The sequence below is a fragment of the Ptychodera flava genome, chromosome 20 (genome assembly GCF_041260155.1).
Source record: "Ptychodera flava strain L36383 chromosome 20, AS_Pfla_20210202, whole genome shotgun sequence".
Taxonomy (NCBI): domain Eukaryota; kingdom Metazoa; phylum Hemichordata; class Enteropneusta; family Ptychoderidae; genus Ptychodera; species Ptychodera flava.
In genome coordinates, this window is record NC_091947.1 from 19,705,117 (window position 1) to 19,729,302 (window position 24,186).

At 39.1% G+C, this 24,186-nt stretch overlaps 1 protein-coding gene across 1 annotated transcript; it reads left to right on the forward strand.

The window, feature by feature from the left end:
- Positions 1-15,888: 15,888 nt before the first annotated feature.
- On the forward strand, positions 15,889-19,097 carry LOC139120781 (uncharacterized). The gene is made up of 2 exons (XM_070685332.1): positions 15,889-16,234; positions 18,354-19,097. Exons 1-2 carry the CDS (start codon positions 16,025-16,027, stop codon positions 19,095-19,097), a joined length of 954 nt encoding a protein of 317 aa, XP_070541433.1. The 5' UTR covers positions 15,889-16,024.
- Positions 19,098-24,186: the final 5,089 nt, after the last annotated feature.

Below are 24,186 nucleotides of genomic sequence, written 5' to 3' on the forward strand. Positions count from 1 at the left end.
CCGTGTCTGGCTTACTTGTGCGCTGAACAAATGTTTCAATTTCCCACCCTTGATAAAAATCATGCCCCACTCTATACCTTTCCCCGTCCGATGATACGAGAAAAACTGCCCATCCGCCCCCAAAGAAGCTGCTTGCAAAGACTCTTCGGGACTCTTTCAAGTTCGTGGACAGTTTTTATCAGCTGTGTGAATCCTCATGAATAGCGTTGATGCTATCTCAGGACCACCAGACTTCGAGGACCACTGCATTCTCGATGGTGACCCTAGGGTCGACCACAGGTACGTGAATCGGGACACGCAAGATTTGAACATTATAAACCGTACGTCCCAGTATGTGGTTCTACTTTTAAAAGTTAGACAGTTTTCCTTATGAAACGAAAGTAGTTCACGCCTCGAAACTGAATCAATTAGCCTTTTGCCAAAATTTTACCATTCCGGCATTTCGAATGGTAAAACACCGTGTTAAATTTGCTACTACAGACAAAAATCACCCAATATTTACCGACACCTGAAATTTATCTTAGTGTTAACTAACTAAGGCGAAAAATAACATTTAAAATTTTCATCAATGGGCTTCAAATTGAGCCCCACAAATAGAAGACCGAAAATGTATCGTAAAATTTGAGAGTCCGAATATTTGTCCCCGGGGCGCATTCTAGTAGGACGCAGAACACGTGTTTTACACGTGCGCTTTAGATGCTCGGCCATGCCAGTAATCTGTGCTTCAGTCAATGAACAGGTGCAGCCAACGGAGCTATTCATCGAAAAAGCTATTCCAGGAGCAATTTTTGAGGGCAGGGGAAATTTTAATTTTGCTAGGGCAGGGGACATGTTTTTAGGTGGTAGGGGAGCAAATTTTAGTTTGTTTTGTAGGGCAGGGCGGATATCGGTTGATTGTCCTTGGGACAGGGCTTGGCGAAAAATTTTTTGAGGGGAATTGTTTCCAGGGCAGGGGAAATTGGCAATTTTTTTTTCGCCACAGGGCGAGGGAGCTTCAAAAATTCACAGTGGGAAGGGGAAACAGGCAAAAATAAGTGGGCAGTGGGTAAAAATGAAGTTTGAGAGTGGGAGAGTAAGTCGAAAAATTTTCTGTGGGAGGGCAAATTATGAACAGCTAATTAATTACCCTCTTGACTTAAATTTAGTCAGTTCACATTATTTGTCATGCACAATGTATCTTATCATAGTAAGGACCTTTTTAAAACTGCATTGTTCGTTGGCTGCACCTGAATGAACTCAAACTATTGTAAAAGCCAGCCAAGTTTACATCAATATTTATCCAGCTATGTGTACTGCGGTACCAATGGAGGTAATGCAGCCGATCTTTAGTTGGGGAGAGCGAGAGTCATATCCCAGGAAATAATTCTACCTCTCGATGGTGTTCCAGAATTTCCAGAATCCTGTTTTCTATAGAGTATATGGTTACATCATCTGACCTTAAAAGTCGTGACTGGGACGAATGAATGGAGTAAGTTAATGGAAAGCAACATCGGGATAAGAGCCGGGGAAAAGCCGATGAGTCAACTCGGTTACACTCGGGAATAATTAAGCCACAATCTATATTAAAAGATTATGATCTTGTTCTGACAGGACTTGGGAGATTAAACGATTGCTACTGTTTGTTGGAATCAATGTAAAACATGCGTTGCACCGGCGTGTAAACTTTCAAGCAACATGCTAAATCGACAAAGTTATTACGAGAGTATAGAGTTTTGAGTTGCCAGCCTTTCGCCGAATTCACATACCGGGACTTTATGTAAACATCTGTAGAGGAACGACACCGTAATCTTTTTACAATATTTGGAATCATTTCTTCTTTGTGAAAAATTGTATTGTTGTTTTCCTGTCACCTTGCCTCAAGCCAAAAATATGAATTCTTCGATAATTTCATGATGCTTGCAAACAAAGTAATGTTGTAGCAGTGTAAATTAATGGCATTTAGAAGTTGAGTAAGCGAGAGATCTGACTTAAGATGACTAAACGCCTTTTCTTTAACAAAGAACAATGAGATACCTGTCGTAAGAAGGTTAAAAATAATTGTCAAAAGATGATGACTAGATGCGGTTGGCTTTTACTGGCGAATTCGCGGACAATAATTCTAGATTACTGAGTGGATAACACCTATAGATGAACATTGTACATACCACATACGTGTGTCAGAAAGGACAACAAAAGAATATTCAAGTATATTCGTGACTCAGAGAATTTTACAACAACGTCAAAATTTATGATCAGATGAGCTTGAAAACACGCTGTCCTTGGAATGTCATCTAGATAAGTCATTTTGAGTTACGAAGTTATGCTAAGGTGTTGTCGAAACCCGGTGATCAATAAATTTGGAGAGGTATTGCGTGGACCATGGTACACGCACGTGATATACACGTGGACCAAGTCTATTGCCAACAGAAACACATGGCAGAAAATGTGCATACACCCTTGATTCTTGTAGGCTTAATAAAATAAATATTTTCTTTGTTCAGTGCCGACTTTGGCACACTGATTTATTCTAAAACCGTCAAGGAAACAGAAAGTTGAATGTGGTTTTTATCCCGACAAACGATGGGACAATGAAAGTCAATTTGAGAGACACAAACACCAGTACGTAACTTTGGCGTGATGCGCAAACACAGCAAAGTCATTCAATTGTGCTCTTGTGTCTCCAGGTTACAATAAGCGTGCGCGGCATAGTGCATGATGGCAAAGCGAGAAACTTCGGTTGCATGATCTGTCAGATATTACAACAGTCACTCTTCAGCTATCATTGTAGCAGTCACGGTGACGAAAAAATACCTTGAAAGGGTCACTGACCAGTTAAAATGTACCTGGGTATTGTCAAATTTCTCTTCAAATGAACTTCACCGATACTTGAACCCCCACTCTTTCTCTGTATCGGCATTCCATCCATTGCTACAGGTTTACCCAAGCTTTGATATGTTAAAAACACGCCATACAAAAAGGAGTCAACGACCGCAATCGCCCTTTCCCGTGCCATCTTTCTGTCAGCGCTTTAGCTTTCTTATTTCCTAGTGTTTGTAAAATAAAAGCCCAGTAAGATAAGACGAAGATTTGATAATTCTGTCCCTTAACCGTGGCTTTATAGTTACTTTATCTTTCTTACAGCCTTTCTGACATTTACTTTTGCCATCTTCAGTGATGTGACCTCCAATTATTAATATCACCTGTTGAAAGTAAATGCCTTTCACGATCACTGGTCTTATCTTATCAGAGTTCCCCATGTTTTGCAATGTCACTAGCTTGACCACGCCGATAATCAATGGTCACCGAAATGGACAGCCATTTTGATTCTTCTAATACTGTCTGAAACACCCCCACCCTCTGCAGTATCGGTTTTATCGTTATGTATCTGTGTATAGTGGAGACGCGGTCTAATTTGATGATTTAATTGATTAATAGGTCAACTTCTGTAAACAGTGCGGGGCCATTGACGTGTCTAAGTAAATAAAATCGTGCCAAGTACAGGGTATTTAGATTACAGGTAGATTGCGACCACTAAATTAATAGACGATGTCCTGGTTCTTTTGTGAGGGGCATAAATTTTAATGTGTCACTTTTCGGTTATACATGAGCGTGTTGCAACAGCATTTCAATAAACACCATCTGCTTTTACCCCCGACCAGCTAACTTTCTAATGAAAACGTCGGCCCATAAATTGTTGACTTCATATATACGTGCGTCGTAGAAGTTTGTCGCTATATATTATTTACAAAGTCGCCAGTTTCGTAAATTTAGCGTGTTTGTGGTAATAAGGTTTCCTGTCGTCTAAATCCTTCAAGGTTCTTCCTCGATATTTTAATAGTTTCGTCGCCTTCGCGAGTTTTTTTTTCTGTCGAGTATAGTCTTTGGTATTGTCATGCGTCCGCAAATATTTTATGTTGTAACTTCACCGTTGTCTCTTTTTGAAGTTGAATGGCAATCCGCGTGTCCATGAAACCCGTTCGTACACAATATCCTTGTCCACTCGTACATTCAGCACACTTATTTTTCACATCAACTGAAATAAAAGGACGCAAGTACGACACAGGGCTGACAAGGCCGACCCCCAATACTAAGGGTCACCATGGTTAATTACACAGACTCATTTCTTACATGGAATTGGCTTTCATGCCCTCCAAATTGCTTTCATCGTCATTGGTAAAATCGATAGCTCAATTTGCAGATCGATGAAGTCCATAGTTGTCGGCGACATCTCGACTTATATTTAGCTCCTAGGCACAGCAGGTTTCTTGTCATGCCAGCACTGTACGACAAAAGGTTGCTACCAACATGGGGTCATTATACGATACTAATTACTCTCCAGCCGACCTTTAGTACAGATTGATGTCCAAACCTCATTAAATAGTCCCAATAAATTAACACGATTCAATGTTAGCCTAACCGGATCTTTGTGGATAGCCAATTATATGTCTTCGTAAACTTTGAAAACTACCTCAATGTCGGCGATGCGGAAGTAAGGGACTGGTCAGTTTCTTCGGCCTGGGGGGGGGGGGGCCGGTGGATTATTTTTTGCCGACGTCAAAAAGTGGCTGACCCCCCTATTCCAAATTTTGAAAACAGGGTGACCCCCCTATTCCAATTTCAAAAACAGGGTGACCCCCCCCCCGGCGCGCGACATAGGTAAAACAAAAGGTGGACATAAATTATATATATATATATATATATATATATATATATATATATATATATATATATATATTTTATATTTTACATATATATTTATATTTTAAATAGTCATTCTATGTTTTAATGAAATTGTTAACATGTCAGTTGTAAGATAGGAATTTCAAAGTGTCAATCTTAAAGTTTGAATACAGTACATTTTGAATGAGCTGTATTTTGAATGAGCTGTGAATGTATTTCACACTTTCTATGCTTAACCAGATGTCCTGAACTGTTGTACAGAAATGGATGTCAATCATTAATATCAAAGAGGAAGAAGCAGTGATTCAAAAACTTTGATGGGTGTTAAGACTTGCCAACCATCCAATTAAATCTACTGAGGAGCCATAGAGAGCTTTTTTAGCCAAATCTGATGTGTACAGTGTCTGAGAGGACCTTTTCTTGTAACATTGAAACCATAAAAGCACAGCTAATAATGACAAAAACTGCCTTTTAACTGTTATTTTGTTCATAAAAAAGCATCTTTCTACAGAAAACCTGTGACACAAAGGAAAATAATTGCATCAATGAGAAGGAAAGATATCTTGTCATTTTTCTCTCTCTAAAATAAGTCACTGTATCAAATATATATTTTGAAATATTTGTGCATGTTGCTTTCTCATACTGAATTCTCATGGAGAGAACAGAAAAGTATCAGGAATTTGTCATCCTTTTCATATGAAATGCAGATTTCATAATGTACACTTTCACTTTGCAAAATCAAGATATCTCTGATTTATTAAAGTATGGCGCCCAAAGGGCGCGCTGAAAAATATGAAACATCCTGATATCTCTGATATATATGCCTTGTATATTAAAGTCATGCACCTGAAGGGCATGCTGAAAAATGTCTGATATATTAAAGTAATGAGCTTGAAGAGCACGCTGAAAAATATTGAACATACAGATATCTCTGATGTATGTATGCTTGATATGTTAAAGTTGGGCGTGCTGAAAAATATGACTGATTATTAAAGTTACGCGCCCGAAGGGCGCGCCGAAAAATACAACTGAATGATGAAATTTGTGGCTGACACTAGCATTTTAGGCAATGATAAGCCTGTGTCAAAATTCAAAAACACACTGACCCCCCCTATTGGGTATTTCAAAAACATGGTGACCCCCCCTATCACCAAAGTCAAAAACAGGGTGACCCCCCCATGAATCCACCGCCCCCCCCCCAGGCTGAAGAAACTGACCAGTCCCTAAGCTTACAGTAAGGCCGGTTGAAATCAGCCAGTGCGGACAGCGTCGACACACACTGTGACACTTCTGGATCGAATCTTTAAACATGAAATTGCACCTTTTTGTGAACGTTAAGTCGAGACATTCCCGTTTGAACAAGACGGAAAGGCATGAACAGAAGCGATAAAGATCAAACAAGTGATTCACATTTCGTGAATGACAAGGCACGGCTAACACTCTGTTATCACCTTCAACTCTCTCGGCCTCCCTCGCCTCCGACTTTCCTTCCTTCCCTCCTCCATCCCCCCTCGTCTGTCTATTTCTTTCCCAGTCTGTCAGTGTCTCTCTGTCTCCGCCTGTCTGTCTCTCTTGCTCTCTCACATTATACCATCTGAAAAAGCACAAAAACAAATAAAACGTTGTTGAATAAATTACTCTGAAAACGGTCGAAAATATTCGACTAAATCAGCAAGATAGAGTTGAACAAACAATGATCATTTGAGAAAGCTGAAATAAAACGGACAAAGTTGATTTTGTTCTCACCTGTTCGTGATGTCAAGAAAACATGAAATACTTGCATAAAGGTCAGTCAGAATGACGACGGCACGTATAGTTGCAAAAGTGTAAAAAATCATTCATTTACTGAATGGAAACAGCTGATTTCGTTGTGCCCCCTAGACAAAAACTTGAATTTTGGAACTTGATTCTTTGGAAGACACAGTAAAATGTTTCACTGAGTGTTTGATCTTGTCAGGCTGCAAGCAGAGTTGAGGTTTTTCACAGTTGACCGGTATTTCAGTATTATTTCAAGGAGTCAAACAACACAAACTACTTTTCATATCAAAACAAAATTCATGGAAAAAAGATAAAAACATGTGCTTTGTCCCTTTAATGCTTGTACAGAGTACACGTTAATTTTTTAATGCTATGAATCTTCACATTTCAATCCATCATGATTTCTCAGTCTCGTCTATCAACGTAAAGGGGGAACGACAGATCGATTTCTGAAAATGATTTTAGGATCATCATGTGCACTCAAAGTGCATGTTTAAAGGGTATCAAGATCCACATTTAGTCAGCTTGATGTCTTCCCGCCGATTTGGGTTAATTATGCATACTGTCCTGAAAGGAATTCTGCCATCCTTGACGCCAGAGAATGTGGACGACCCCTAAGAAAACAAAGTGGGTCAAAGTTTGCCCGGCCTACAAAACACATGACCCCGACACTTTGAAGTGGATCGAATACCTACGTAGTCCGCAGCGAATCGTTTGGAGGATTTCAATGTATAGCCAAAACACGAATATTGTAGTAACGTTTTTCTCGTGTTGGTAAAATGCAGAAAAGTGTTCTTTTACAAATATTTTAATAACCAAAAATTCGACCGGTAATCTTATTTGCAGGGTGTGGCACACAAGATAAGTTCACGAAAACTCGGATGTTTGCATTTCTTTAGTTGTTCTTTAACCTACTTCAAATTTCTTAAGGTCTTTAAATTATTAATCGTCGCTACCATTACTGTTTACGTCACTAGTTAATGTAGCGATGCATGCATAAAAAATTTCAATAAATCTGAGACGCAAGTTTATAATGATTCTGTGGAAGGGGCATGATTATAAATTTTCGACTGTCAGTAACAGTATAAAGTTGCAAAAATATTTTTGTCACAGGAAGAGTAATTATCATGCAACTTCCACAGAGACCCTTAGAGTGGTCAAACTTTATCTCTACATCTTTGATTCGCTCAATATTTGCCCCCCCCCCCCCCCATGTAACAGCCTAACTGTTTGACCGACAGCAAGATTTATCACTTTCCGAAGATTTATTTCTCGACAAACATCAATTCATAAAAGAAAATGTCCACCGGATTGTCACACATACGCTCGACAATGACCTTCCGTCGATGACAGCCTCCAGACGTGTTGCACCGAACCAGCGACCTGGTTTATCCTCGAATGTCCTTGAACCATAACAACCGTTGCTACAAGGTCGCTTTGTGATTTGTGCCCCTCGTGATCTTGAGCTTAACCTTATAGAGCTTGAGTTAAATAGGGGAAAACCAGGTATTTTATGGTGCAAATAAACTGTACATTATGCAAGCTAAAAGCATCGACTACGCACACCATACCGACTGAGCATACTCAAAAAATAAACCCACGAAAATATTTTCTTTATTTGTCGACGGATAAAGTCCTATGCCATCTTCAAACAGGCCAACTTTACATTTACTTCAAATAAATATGTAAATTTACTTATTTATCTATTATTTTTGTCGTATGTTCCATTTTAAAGTATGTTGATTTCTTAGGAAAAGTGGACAAATCCATGATACTTGTGTGTTCTCAAAATGCCACTTATAAATCAGTTATATCTTTCTGCAGGTGATAACTCTCCTATCAGTGTGACACATCACCTTCGTTGTACCACTGCTATCACCTTAATCATCATCATCATTGTCGTCGTCGTTGTCATCATTATCATCATCATCATCATCATCGTTGTCATCACCATAATCATCACCATCGCAGTCAGCACTGTCATCTTATCTTGTTGGCGCCTTCAATGTTATATTTCTCTTTCCACCTGTCTCGAAGTGGCGAGCACATCAGATGCTGATTATGATAAAATGACATGTGACATGGCAGACTCAGAGAAAGAGAGCATTGACCCTCGGTCACTGACAAACCCAAGGGAGAGAATGGGGAGAGAGATGAGTAGATAGGGGAAGGGAGAATGAAAGGTCGTATCTTCATCACTGTTTCCATGGCAAGGTCGAAAGCTGCAACAGAGCGTGTCGTTGGTAAGTGTGGCAACGGTATCCATGATGGAACTAAAACAACGGAAGTCCAACACTCGTATCTGTCCTTTACAACAGGATCAAATATGTTGCGACGCCTTCTGACCTGATAAAGTTTCATATAGTGGAAATAAGCAGCTCTTTTGCACCGAAGACTAGCGTTTATACGTCAAAACGCTGTCCTTTCAGTACTGAGCTATATCCGACAGTCATTGATTGAACCGCAGAAGCGCCCTAGAGTTGGCCTTCCCTTCTGGAAAGCTGAGTTGCTTCCTCACGACTACACAATTAGTCATTTTGGGGTTTTTGTTTTAGTTTGTTTTGTTCTAGAGTTGTCTGCTATCTTGGTACAATTCCATGCCCGGTAACACATGAATAATGAAAGTAAGCGACGACGACATCAAAAGTCGACGATATTTGACTAAAGGTAACAGTGAACTGCCTGGGAGTTAGTAATGAAAAAGTCAGGACACACGAATGATCACTTTTTAGTTGGTCATTATAGCTGTCACTCATTTGCAATCGATCTGTGTGTGAAGGCATCCATCGACCTCCACAAGGAGATTTATATCCTTTCCACTCAACCTTGTGTACTTAACAGTGTTTGCCATTTAACAGAATTTCAGCACTGTGTGTGCGTTTCCTGACACCAACGCATGACATTGATCGACTGTTCGGTTTGCACATGAACTATTGGTGGCTTTAACAAAATGATCGACTGATAAAAATGTCCACAGTACATAGGAACATAAAAGAAAAGGACTGCTGCAAGTTTAGTGCGGATTTTATACAATATTCCGAGAAACTAACCGATAGCGTCAAAATATCGCAACCAAGAGCCTATTTATGAAAAACAAATAAAAGAAATGCATGACACGACTGGTAATGTAGATTACAACATTTTCACTCGCGTAATTGCCACCATCCTGTAAACAGCGCCACCAACGGGGGTCGTTATTCAGCTTTGTGCTGTGCTGGAGAACATGATGCAATGAAGAGAGAGAGAGAGAGAGAGAGAGAGAGAGAGAGAGAGAGAGAGAGAGAGAGAGAGAGACAGAGAGACAGACAGACAGACAGAGAGACAGACAGAGAGACAGACAGACAGACAGACAGAGGAAGAAACTCACGCTATAATCCAATCCACTTTTATACACAAGCCTGATCTACACAATACGATACGCTTCCGTGAATGACAACAATGTCTTTATCTTTTGGTGGACATCAAGACTGACCACTAAGAATCACACAAAAACTTAAAAGGATGTGAGATTTGAATCAGTAAAATTACGAGGTTTGTTCACATCAGCCTTATCAATGAAACAAGTAAGGAGAGAAAATTAAGAATGTGACTGAGCAAGGGTCGAGTAGTCGTGCCATCAATGAAAGAAATCATAAACTTTCTGCATGGTTAGGTATCTCCTATGCTTTGTCTTTGTCTATTCAAAGAACTTAGTGGGTGTAGTATGGCTTTCAGTTCAAAAGAACACGAACAGAAATAGTTAAAACAAATACTGAGAAAATGGAGAATGTTACCCAAGTTTGTTTGCTACATCATATATTTAGAAGCTTATGTAAGGCGCTTATGGCACTCTCCACAAGATATAAAAGAAAAGCTCTAATTGGGGCATCTTTGACCGTTGCCCCTATGCAAGGAGTCAGTGATGCTCGCAACTCTGTCACTTAGGTTATCTGAAAGTTGTTCTTGGCTTTACGTTTGATCGTTTGACCACTGGCGATGGAATTGTCCATGGATTGACCAATCTGTTGGTTTATGTATATCGGATGTGTAAATCTCACCATCATTGGTATAGTACCTTCAGGCCAGCTGCAGTTCAGCCCGGGGGACGGGACGGGGGTGGAGCCTTTAAGGTGCCAACATTTAGTCTCTCATTTTATTTCCCCTTTGACGAGATAAAAGAAATATAAAATTACCAGGCAATGGCATGGGTATGAACCTTGATATCTCAGCTGAGCATTTCGCAGATGAGCCGCGTTCCATTTTTAGGGATGGTTGTTAAATAGTTAAGGTTTACCGCGAAGCGAAGGGTTCATTGTTAGAATTATAATGACATGCTAATTTGTTATTTCTTTTGTCATGTACAGTATGTCCACATCACGTGTAATTCCTAAAACTGCCTCGCCCGAACCAGGTATTCAACTGATACTTATGCATCTGCTGGCCGATTAGTCAAGTGACGTAATGTCTACAAATTATGAAAATGTGCATTTATGTCAGAAATCATCCTTAAAGAACAATATAACTGAAAATTGGGATAGAATGCTTTTGGTAATGTATTTTTGTGTTTATATCCTTACACATAAGAGACACTAAGAGTACCTTCCAAAGTTACCAATCTGTTTAAAGGGCCAGCGACAGTAACTTTTGGTGATTTTTCCGTGTTTTTTGTTGTTCATGTCAATATTAGTTTATTGTTCTATTCTCCAAAGTACGTTGAATCATCTGCTATTTAGCCCGTAAAGAATACGTGTAAAATGCGCTGTTATTGTTTATATTCGAATTCTGGCCCGGACCAGAATTCATATACCAACGATAACAATGCAGTCTACACATGTACAAGCTGAGTTCACAAGCCGAATACTTGTATCTAAACTTGTTTTTGGGAATAGAATTCGAAAGTGTGCTTTACGCTGTAAACAAAAATAGTGAAAAAGATATCAAGCTTACAGCTACTGGCCTTTTAAAGTTGGCAAATGATAAATGTCACGTGATCACAAATACATTTACCTCGTAAGTACGCGTGTTTTACAATAACACGACGAGCGAACAACAGACTTCTTTGTATCAAAAATCTCGTTATAATCCATCGGCTAAGAGATGCATGCCGTACTTAACTCGGGCCCTTAACCGTTTATCTAAACGATGGGCGTTATATTTTTAATGATACACATGATAGCTGAAAATGTACCGATTTATTTTAAACTAAGGAATAAGCGATTGGATCTTTGAACGCGGATGATCAAAAATGGAAAAAAATCAGCTAGCCCAAAAGCTACTGGAAAATAATTTGCAACCATGCTAATTCGAAAAAAAAATATTTTCCCATGACAGTCAGCCGATTTTGGGAAAAAATGAAAGTCATTATCATCCTGACCACCCCTTTCAAAGACATTATGGTCTGTTCCTAAGTATATAAAAGTAGAGGCGTGATCATTGTAAACAATAAGGCTTCGTATAAGTATAAATTATGTCCTTAGTTCCCCCTTCATTTATCAGTAACAGAACAATTATCGTCGCGCCCTAGTGACAAGCAACACGAAGCCAATCCGGTCATGAGACTCATCACTAGGGATATCTTGGTAACAATTCAATCTGCCCTGTTTCTGACAGCAGAACAAGTCGCCATGGAAACAGACATTGTTTGTAAACAGCAGGGGCTGGCATCTCACGACGTACTGGAACTTGGTTCAGTTTATAAATGTGGCACGAGAGCTCGTCAGGCAATGACCCTGTCAGGGTCAACAGCGTCATTAATTTCAGATATGGAGGTCCTCGACACCATGCAGTGATGTGACGATGAGGAGGGGTCGTTCCGAGATTGCTGTCATTGGCAACAAGTGAGTACCCAGTCAACAATCATTGGACGTTGCCAGAATGACAAATGAACTGAACGGTTTCCCAACGAAATACCATTTCGCTGACGACCTATGTGTGGTCAAACAGTCAACGAATGGCAACTGTGTGATCGCTAGCCAGGTATTAACTTGCAACACATTTATTTATTTATTTATTTATTTATTGAATTTGTATGCTTATTCTTTATTTATTTATTTGTTTCTTTGTTCGTTTCTTCGTTTCTTCGTTTACCTACCTACCTATCTATCTATCTATCTATCTATCTATCTATCTATCTATCTATCTATCTATCTATCTATCTATCTATCTATCTATTTACTATATCACACTGCCTATCTTTATCATAGCCTACATCACTTACATAATCTGTTATACCCGCTTGAATTGTAAGACAATTCAGTAAGAAACGACGCCACCTACAAATTGAGATCATAAGTGTTGTGTATTAGAACAAAAGATATCATACACCGCACTTATGATTGTCAATGTCTAGCAAGATGGATTAAGCTACATCAACAAAGATGACAAAATGTATTTGGAATCGACTAGAAACAACAAACTTGATCTTGAGTCATCATCCATGGTCTTTACAGACACAAAAATGTAAATCTTTAGCAATGGCCACGGTGAATGAGGTGTAATTTATGTATACATAAATTACACCCCATGACCGGCATCATTTGCGTCATCGTTACATTCATAGATGTTGATAGCAACAGACTTTGAAATTCTATTTATAATTTTGATTTTAAGATAATGTTCGTGCTGATAAACCTTTGACAATACTCTGACGTCAATTACCTTCGCTCGGAATGACAAATCAAGCTATGAACGCATGGCTTAGTAAAGGAGGCCGCGTTCAGCTTTAAAAACAAAAGCAACTGCTAGTACGTCACCTGGGGGCGGGAGTTGATTGTCGAGATTCCAGTGGGAATTGACAACGACAACAATGTATTTCACCGTATCCTTCTTGCTGTGTCATTTCCTAAGTGAAATACACAATTGGGAATATAAGGAATTCATACTTGTACATTCTTGATGGGATAAAGGTCACCCCTCCATCCTATGCGATGCAACTGAATTGTCATTTGTCTTCAGGGATGAATACTTTCTACTTGTATCGCAAGATTTCTGGCTACATTTCAAGTCTTAGGGTTTGTGGTAAAGAACATTCCCAGAAATCGTTCTTGTGTAACTTACTTTGTACAGTTATGTTGTTGAGAATGATTTTTCATGTTGATAATGGACACTTTCTGCTATGTATACATGTATTTCATTCCCTGCATAAATAATCATAAATTTTTAAATAGTGGTACAATAGAGTTGTCTATGCTTTGTCTTGTCACATTCAAAGCGTTGTTGGCATGACACTTCTTGCGCTGATGGCAGTCTTGTGTGTTTTTAATACTTCTAATTGGTCTTTATAGCATCTGGCAAATATTAGCTGATACTGCTCCGCGTGCAGAACACGTGTGCAGTTTTAAAAAGTTTCAGTCCGGTGCTCATTCGAGTTCCGCTGTCGTTTAAAACAAAATAAGATGGGATGTTGAAAATATTCACCAACACAGAGAGGTAAAGGAAGGAAAGTGATACAAACTATATATGACGACACAATAATGCTTGTTATGTCACAAGATTATTTTGTTTGACAATCGATGAAATGAATACTTAGCACCACAGCAGTTGTCTCAGTTCCTTAACTTAAAATTGCAAGATTGCTTGTTTTTGGTTATCAATCTTGAAAGTCGGCGTCGAAAGAAGCTCTCCCAGACTGGCAAAAAGAGACCATTTTCATTCGCTCAGAGGGACGCGACTGAAGACAAAGCAGTACGCAAGACTTCTCTATCCATGCCATACCTTCATGCAATGGCCCTAAATTTACAGTTAGACTTTCAATATCCTCATCTTTAGCTGTAGTAAGACCACAGTTTATGTAGATATTTGGATTTCCAGTATGTGGCGTAAAATCATCTTTGGTACGCTAATTTTCCCAGTATTCCATGTCTAGTTCATGTGAAAGTCAGTACGGTCCCTTGTGGCCGTTATGAATAATCATCAAATAAGCATTGCTCTACCAATCGAGTGAATTTCGTTTTATTTGATTTTCACGTCTTCTGAAAAAAAGTTCTTTGTAAATTTTTAAAATATGTGAATTTTGTATACATACACGTGACATTACCCCTCTATGGGGGCTTCCCCGACACGCCCTAGGCATAAAACCTGGGAACATTGTTAGTTATTGAACCTTTTCAAAGTTTTGCTGTTCTCGTTTGCATTTTGATGACCTCACAAGATCAGAGAATGATAACATTGAGCCTGTCAAAATGTCGTAATCTCCCATCAAATTTAAAATAAAAGTCACAAAACTCACGGTCTCATTGACATTACGAATCCACCCTTCACTACTTCAAGTACGAATAATTTGTTCATGTATCTTACAATCACAATTTGCATGACCATAAAAGTTCCTCGTAGATTTTATTTCAACAAATTTGTAATAGTATACAACTCTCGGTACACCAGGACTGCTCTTGAAATCCTTGGCACTGAGCCAATGTTGCAACTAAAGACATCAGTGTTGATGTTTGTTGTGACAAAGGTGTGCGACCAGATGGAGAAATACGTTTCCATGGAGATAGTCTGGATGCAAGGTAAGGATCAGTCACTAATGTCATCGCTGGGATGTTTGCTTTAGTGACGTCATAAGGATCCTGACTACCCCGAACACCTCAATTGTTCTTGTATTCGGAAAAAAAATGTCACATTTTTGAAGATTGACAGTCCAACTGAACAACTTACCACAATACATGTTGTATTCGAAAAGTCTAGTGTTTGTAGATTCAAAAAAGGGTTACACGCTTGCTTTTGAATATCCTGAACTATTATATACTTCAAGGAGGTTCCGAAAAGATCGGGGTTGGTGTGTCTATTATTTATCTCTTAATTTCAATGATTGTCAGTCAGAGTCATCCACGTCCCTGAAACAAGGCTATCTGCAAACGATATATTTTTGATAGATATTTGACTCAGATCACATTTTAGAAAACCGTTGTCATCTTGATAAGGCCAAAAAAAAAAAAGAAATGTTTCTGGTCAGCGCGCGCGTCACTTGAACAACAGCGCGTCACCCTTTTTTTTCCTGGTTTGAGGCCGGCGGCTGTGGCAAACTACATACTGAGTACTATAACACCAAACCAAAACGGCTGAAGAGAAAGAAAATTCTTTGGGGCACATGATCAGTGACTGCATGAAACAGTTTTAAATGTTACTATATTGATAAAACCACAAAACTCAGTGTTATCCCCAGGCCATAGCGGTCCCGCTACGCTTTGGCCTCCCCCCCCCCCCCGCTACGCTTTGATTCTCCCCGCTACGCTTTAAAATATTCCCGCCATCCTTTAGTTCATACGCCTGCGTAGCTACCAGCTGATGCATGCATTGTCTACACATAAGCGCTCACTGTAACTTTTAACCTGGTGAAAGAGTGGAAGGTGTGAAGTATGGTATGCATCAGATAATTGTCCGGAAGTGTTGAGAGGAACGTTAAAACAATAGAAGAATCGGCTGGGTTGTTCACAAATTTTCATTCCAGAACGACTACTACGACACAACAAAGACAGTTATACATCGCGGACATATTCAAAGCCTCATTACGCAGCGATATCATTACGCATCTCATAAATATTTATAATGCATGAGTATAAATAGGGCAACATAATTGGTACACTTAGTTTGTCACTCGATAACGGAGGAGCCACAGTAACACGACAGAATGGATCGTCCTAACACTGTAGCAGATGCAACCAGGTCTTTTGCTTCGGCTGTGTCCCGTCCTTCAATTTCTGGTAATGCTGCTACTCAGGTATCGACTCAAGACAATCCTGGTGCTGCGAGGACTCCGGCTCAAAACCCTTCTACCAGCGCACAAGTTCCTACACCTGTAGTAGTTACTGAAACAACCTCTAAAGAGTCTGAATCTCAGGTGAGACTCAATATCATGTGTTTCTTTCATTCTATTCAAGTTTTACATTGCCTGATTGTCGAGTTACCCCTTTTTATCGTGCATATGCGGTCGGTCAAGTTTCAATGTTTCTGGGGTTGCGTTGAGACACGGTTATTTGTTATCTTCGTTGAGAACACGAGTTTTCAGTTTTTGAACTGTTTGGTTTTTTTATTCGTCGTAGTCGTTCTGTGTACGTTGTTTATTTTTTTTTTTTTCTCTTTGTTCCTTTGGTGTGTGCGATAAGTTTGAAATTTTTTCGATTTTGAAATTCTCCTTAGCTCCTGTTTTATTTTTTTTTCTTGTTAGTATTTATTTGTAGCATACCTTTGTTTCTGTCTTGTTGTATTCTTTTTTTTTTTCCTTTTTCCTTTTCATTCAGTTTTTCTCTTTTGTTTTTTGTATACATGTGGTTGTTATATAGCAGCTTGTTACATGTGCTTTTAGGTGTTGTAAATTAGCGTTTTATACCTTTTGTTAGTAGTTTTTTCCCTTTCCTTAGTTATGTCTTTGTTCACCTGTGCGAAGTTACGGTTTTTGCTCAGCGTTACAGGGACACCATCTTTATTTCCCTCCATTTTTACTTTTTTTTTTTTTTTACTTTAATTTTGCTTACGTTGAGGGACGCAACTAGCGGTCTTGCTTTGTAAAATTTGCATACGTTGAGGTATGCAACAGGTGATCTTGCTCTGTGAAAATTTGCATACGCCGAGGTATGCAACAAGTGGTCTTGTTTTGTGAAAATTTGCATACGCTGAGGTATGCAACAAGTGGTCTTGCTTTGTGAAAATTTGCATGCGCTGAGGTATGCAACATGTGGTCTTGCTGTGTAAAATTTGCATACGCTGAGGTATGCAACAAGTGGTCTTGCTTGTGAAAATTTGCATGCGCTGAGGTATGCAACAAGTGGTCTTGCTTCGTGAAAATTTGCATACGTTGAGGTATGCAACAAGTGGTCTTGCTTTGTAAAATTTTGCATACGTTGAGGTATGCAACAAGTGGTCTTGCTTTGTAAAATTTGCATACGTTGAGGTATGCAACAAGTGGTCTTGCTTTGTAAAATTTGCATACGCTGAGGTATGCAACAAGTGGTCTTGTTTTGTGAAAATGGTGCTAAGAAGGGTAATTGCATAACTTTAAAATGAAAGGAAGTGTTATGCTTGCTCACGTGTTGAAATAATTTAAGCACTATTTTTCAGATGCCAGTGGCGTGTGCTTTGAAACAATTGGAAGAAAAAGTGGAAAAGCTACAGAAAGCGGCAGACTCTGCGAATGTCGATGAAGCTCTGCAAAAAGTTATGGATGTGGCACATTCTGGCGCATCGAGATACGCTATCATAAATGCCCTGAGAGTGTTGGTAGATAGGGCTACCTTGGTGAATCACTCGAAACTTCAACGTTTCAGAGCTGTGCTAGCACAATTTGAGAGTAATGATTTTGGGAGTGACGCGGGAAAGTTAGTCCTCCTTCTACTTGGCAACAAAGAGGAAGAAGAAATCGCGTCAAAAGTGGGCAAATTTCTAAAGAACACGCGCAGTTATCCTCGTCCTTATCAATTTCAACGCCCTCAAGGCAGAGGAAGAGACATTAAGTGTTACGTTTGTGGAAACAAAGGTCATATAGCCAGAAATTGTCCAGATAAGAAGTAGTCTGAATTATGATGGAATGACTGACTTGTACAGAATTGTGAATTGGCCAGTTCAGATGTATTTTGATTCTCACTTAGAGTGTCATTGTTATGAGTGTGTAAAAGATAATTTGCCTGTGTAAAAAAAAAAAAAAAAAAAAAAAAAAAAAAAAAAAAAAAAAAAAAAAAAAAGCTTTGTCTCATAACGTTTGATGTTTGCATAATAAAACAAGGGTTTAACATGATGAATGTGTTTGTTTTGTCTTGGGTATTCTTGCCTATAATGTGCTCACCGTTAAAGCAGTCCATTTTTCATAGTTCAATAAACTCCCGGATAGGGGGGCCACTCTCTGTGCCCTCTGCATTTTGCAGGCCGGCCTTTCGCATGGTCCTGTCGGGGGTGTCCCCTTATGTTATCTAGAATGCACTGTTGGTTTATATTATAGCCCTAGTTTTCTGTTTGTTCCTCATTAGATTGTTCAAGTTTGGGAGTTAAAGAATCCTGTCAATATCAAGCTACTTCCAAAAACTTCGTATGATTGGACAACGCTTGGGGGCACCCCCGGACAGGCTCCTGATGGTAACATGTTCGAAGTGTTATCTTTGGTCTCCAATGGTTTGAGAAAAGTATCTCTTAGTGAAATGTCATTCAGAAACCCAGATCAGTTTATTGCTGGCGAGCTGCACAAATACCCAGATGCATGGAATGAGCTTACGATGGATCTGGTAAATAAACATGAAATCATGTCTTGGATTTCGAATGGTGTGAAAGTGTCTCCATATCTACGCCATTTCTCAGGAGGTTTTAAAGGACAACAGTTTTTCCATGATCTGCCTCCTCCTAGACAGTTTAACAATCCCCCTAGCAACAAGGATTTTGCTCCATTTATAGCAAAGACGATAGCTGACCGATTAAAAACAGGTGCTGTTTCGGTTTGGGGTATTGTCGGTCGTGATCCTCCTCCTCATGTTGTGATGCCAATTGTTGTTGAGCCCAAGAAGCCAAGGATGTGTATAGACATGAGGTACTTAAATCTATGGATTCAAGATATTCCGTTCAAGCTCGACAAGTTGGTTGATGTTAGTCGTTACCTGCACAAAGATGACTATCAAGTCAAGTGTGATGATAAAAGTGGTTATGACCACATTCTTGTATATGAACCGGATAGAACATACTTTGGTTTTCAATGGGGGGGGGGGGAGTTTGTTTGTGTGTAATACTTTGCCGTTTGGGTGGAAGCTTTCAGCTTATGTTATCATACTGTTGGTTACGCCGTCACTAGTTATGCTAGAAAGCTTGGGGTTCCATGTATCCAATATATGACGATCGCCATGCGGGACCTTTACTGGTATGTCACGCCCGGTTAGAAAGGAAATTGTCTCCTTTTGAACGCGCAGAAGCTTCGGCTTTTATATTAGCCTCTATTTGTGTACTGGCGGGTTATTTCTTAGCGTTACAGAAAAGTATCCTAACACCCGTTAAGTCTTTAGTTATGTTAGGTATGCAGGTTGACTCGTCTTTAGAGGCGTTTATTGTTCCACAGATTAAGATTGATAGATTTTTGGAATTAACGAATGATATTCTTAGTAAACGGGCAGTCCCTCTCCCTCTGATTCAAAAAGTTATGGGGAAGTGTATGTCTTTCGCGCTTGCAATTCCATCTGCAAGATTATACATTCGTCAAATGGCTCTATCGGTGTCAAAAGCTCAGGGAAAAGCAACATTTCTTGTTCCAATAAGGCAAGAGTTAGCAGAAGAGCTAAGGGAATGGCAAAACATAATTGTTAATGCAGGTCCGTTCAAATGGCTTAAAGAAAGACACTATGCTCTTAAATTGTTTACAGATGCTAGCGCTTATAAATGGGGGGCTGTTTTACATCCCGATTCCACCGTTAACGAGAGTATGTCAGTTGAAATAAGCGATTTCTGGGAGGATTCATTCCGGAATGAGTCTATAAACGTAAAAGAAGCAGAAGCTCTACACCGCACTTTGTTAGCTCTTGGAGATAAAATAGATAATCTACGATTAGATGTGGCTGTAGATTCACTTGTATTAGTACAAGCGTGGAATAATGGTTTTCCTGGTTCAAAGTCATTAAAACTCAATCAGATCCTCAAGAACATATTTCACGTAGCTGTAGAACGAAATGTATGGTTGAATTTATCCCATGTTAGATCAGCAGCCAATCTTGCTGACTATGTATCGAGAAATGTAAACGAAAATGACACCACTCTTACTAGTACGGCTTGGCAGAGAATAAATGATCAGTTTGGTCCATATGATGTAGATGCGATGGCCATATGTTCCAACGCAAAATGTCTCGTTTCGTAGCTCCTTATCCCCAACCTAATTGTGAAGGGGTCAATTTCTTTGCACATACGTTTCAAGAAGCCGATAGGTTGTTCATATTTCCCCCTGTATGCTTGCAATTGCCAGTGGTGAGACATGTAATTTCGGAAGGTTTATCAGCCACTGTTCTATTAGAAGTCCACAATTTTACGCCTTTATGGTGGCCATTAGTTAAGAAACATGGATCAGTCTGTGTGCAAGTTGCGTCTAAAGGAGAGGATAATTTCATTCTTGTCCCATCAAAAAATGGCTATGTTCACGCGAAAACTAAAGGAAAGTTATTTGCAGCAACTTTTGGCAGTTAGGCAATTACTATTAAAAGCTCCATCTATTGAATAATACAGCTGTTTCAAGATTAAAGTTGTGTACTTCTACATTTTATATTTCATTAGGAATGTTGGTTATGTGGTACTCAGTTACTCTGCAATTCTCTTGGTCAAGAGGACAAAAAACAGTGCCATATTTGCTCAGCCAAAGTAGTCAGCTCAGTTCCTTATCCGTCCGACAGAGGGCGCACTCAGGTTGATCTTGATATCATCGATGCTCGAATGAATGAACTACTGGGTTCAAAATCAGCTTATGAAATCCAGAAAGACAAATTGGTACAAAATCTGGAATCTTTCTTAAGTGGACTCCCTCAGCCTAAAGACCTTACTCAAGCGATGCCAGTAGATATTGTCAGATTTCTTATCCATAAAGACAAACATGCTCGAACTCAGGTTCATATAAATACATGTCCGTTCCTGGGTAGTGTTACCAGAAAGTTTGATCAGTGTGAATGTCCTAAACGTCTACGTTTAGGCACCTTAAAAAATATAGCTGCTAAATTAAAGTCCTTTTATGGGGTGATGCTAAATCTGGGTTTATGTAAGACAAACCCAATCGCTTCTACCTTGGTTGACAGATATATTAAGAAATCCGGTGAAGAGCAGGCCAAAGCACATATAACTCCTAAACAGGCCAAGCCGATTTTTACTAATAAGATAAGGATCCTTCTAGATTACATTTTAAGTAAACTAGTGTCTAGCACTTCACGTGTTGAAGCATACGTCTATGCTAGAGATATTACCATATTTAAGGTATTAATGATGTCCGGAGATAGGGCAGGAGATCTTGGCCAGATCAAAACTCAGGAAATCGTAAGGTTGCCAGATAATTCTGGTTTCATATTTAATCATACTTTTGGTAAAACTTTAAGAGGTGAACAGAGTAATTTATTCGCAATAAAGCGTTGTAATGACAAGACGTTATGCGCCGTGAGTACGATAGAGGAATACATTAAGTTAGCGAGAAGTTTTGATATAGATTTACGGTTGGTTATCTTTTTCGTCCAACAACCCCATGTGGTCAAGTTGTGCACAAACCCATATCCTCTCAAGCTATTTACCAACGTCTGAAAACATATTTGCAAGTGTTAAATATTGACCAAGGTGAAACTCCTCACAGCTTTAGGAGTGCATGTGCAATAATTTTAGCATTGGCAGGTTCACAGATCTCAGATCTCATGGACCATGTTGGTTGGAGATCAGAAAAGACTGCAAACCACTATATGCAGCTCCATAAGGTTGGAAAAGCAGAGGCTCCTGCTTCTAGGTTAATAGATGCTATTGATACTCGTGATGATATTACTCTTAAATATGAAAATTTGGAGATATTGTAACTTCTTGTAGACCAGCCTTTTATCAGTAGCTGGTTTTTCTGTGAAAACTGTTACATTTGGATTTGTAATTTGACTGTACAATGTACGTGTAGTATAGGGTGAATATTTGCCACTTGTTTGTTCATCTGATATTTTGTGTCTGGAGACTGCTATGAATTTCTATTAGTTTCATTAAATATCAATGTGATTATTTTAGAGATGAACCTGTTTCATTTTTCAGTTTGAATGTGTATGGTTATCACTTTTATTCTTTGGATGTAATGATGTTCTCATATGTTAATTGCTGGGAATGTTTCTATTGTTATGAGGAATGGGGGAATTATTTTGAATAAAGGTTTTTGATTTATTTAGGTATGGGTTGTGTGTTTTATGGTTTAGGTAGAATTTTTACGCTTTAGGCAGTATGTGGACGGTAAAAAGATACCCTTACCCATTCCTTATAACAATAGGCTATATCATTGAGCTAAGTAATAAGGCTTTAAATATTATATTATTCAAAGCCTCATTACGCAGCGATATCATTACGCATCTCATAAATATTTATAATGCATGAGTATAATAGGGCAACATAATTGGTACACTTAGTTTGTCACTCGATAACGGAGGAGACTCAGAGACAACGGTAGAAGCGCGTACATTTGGGGTAGGCGTGGGGTTGTGGAGGTACTTTATTTAGCCTGACCCTCCCTCCTCCCTAAAGCTTGTTAACGCTATTTGGCGCATGGTTTAGCCTATTAAAAAGATACCCTTACCCATTCCTTATAACAATAGGCTATATCATTGAGCTAAGTAATAAGGCTTTAAATATTATATAGTGTTCACAGAGGTAGCGGTGTAGCACTAGCAGGGCCTTTGATCACATTCCCATGCTTTGATCAACGAAATGGACCGCAAAAGAAACAAGAGTTGACTGGTGAGGTGATTATGATTGTACAATGATGAGTTTTGTCTGAGTACGATCACGATCGCGATCGAGTTCACATTGCATAAATTTCAAAATGGCGGCGGCCATGTTGGTCGACAGGTTTATAACGTGTTGACATTGATCCTGGCGTCGCGTGTGGTTCCACTCTGCAGACTCTGACACGTTCTCTGAAAGATTTTACACCTGATTTTCGAGGGATTCTAGTTGTACTTAGTTCATGTCTTGTGATCATCTTGGTGGTATTTTTAAAATCAAGAATCGAACGACGATGTTCAGTGGAAGTAGAAGTTATGCGGCGGGGGGGGGGGGCGCTAGTTGAAATCTATCCCCGTGATGAAAAATTATTCGCGGTGTTTGTCGTTCAAAAATGATATAAAACTCAATTGCATTTGAATTGTGTAAAGCTTAAATTTGTGAATTTCCTCTTTGTTGGCAAGTTTTGACAATTTATTAGCAATATAGGCCTATGTATTAATGAAACTCCAATCAGACGAACCATTTCTTACTCTCAAAGTTTCAATCTGAATCTTCTGTTTTAATTGCAATTGTAATTACAATACTGTGATGATTTATTTAAGTGTAATAAAGAGTTTCCATGATGTTCAAGCTGCACACTTGTGTGTTACCATTGCATTTTGTTGTGAGTGTACATGTATAGGATAAAGCCCAAGTACAAGGGCTCTTCTGGTATATAAAGTCCAAACCAACGATAAAATGTCGAGGCCGCAGGCCGAGACATTTTATCATAGGGTTGGACTTTATATACCAGAAGAGCCCGAGTACGAGGGTTTTATCCGACTTAAAAACTATCGCCCCTAACTGATATATTTTCGTTTTCAATGTGTTTACGTCAACCGTCCCCTTTGTCAATGTAACTTGTTTAGGATATGAATTAAAACTTTTATTTGTGAAATAGCCTTCCAATGTAATGGAACATCCTATAAATGCCCTAGGGCACATTAGTTTAAATGCCCTAGGGCACATTAGTTTATGTTTGTACCACAGCAGATGTTGTGTTGCAGCTTGTTTCCGCTGTGTTACCAAATTTGAATATTAAAACGTACCAGATGTCTACAGAATATGACATGTTCACTTTTGATTGGACAGTACTTTACTATGGCGCTGTCATTCGTTTCTGGAATTTGGTGACCAAGGCTTTACGAGTAGATAAAACACCCTGAATTGAGCACTCTGATTGGTCAATCAACAATAGATAGTTTTTAAGTATGTGTGGATGCATGTGCAAGCTTACATCCATATGCAAATATAAATTAATGATATGCAAATGATTATGCAAATAGCCGCTAAGCTTTGGCGCTTTAACTGACCCTGCTCCCTCCCTTGAGGAGGAGGAAAAAAAAAAAAAAAAAA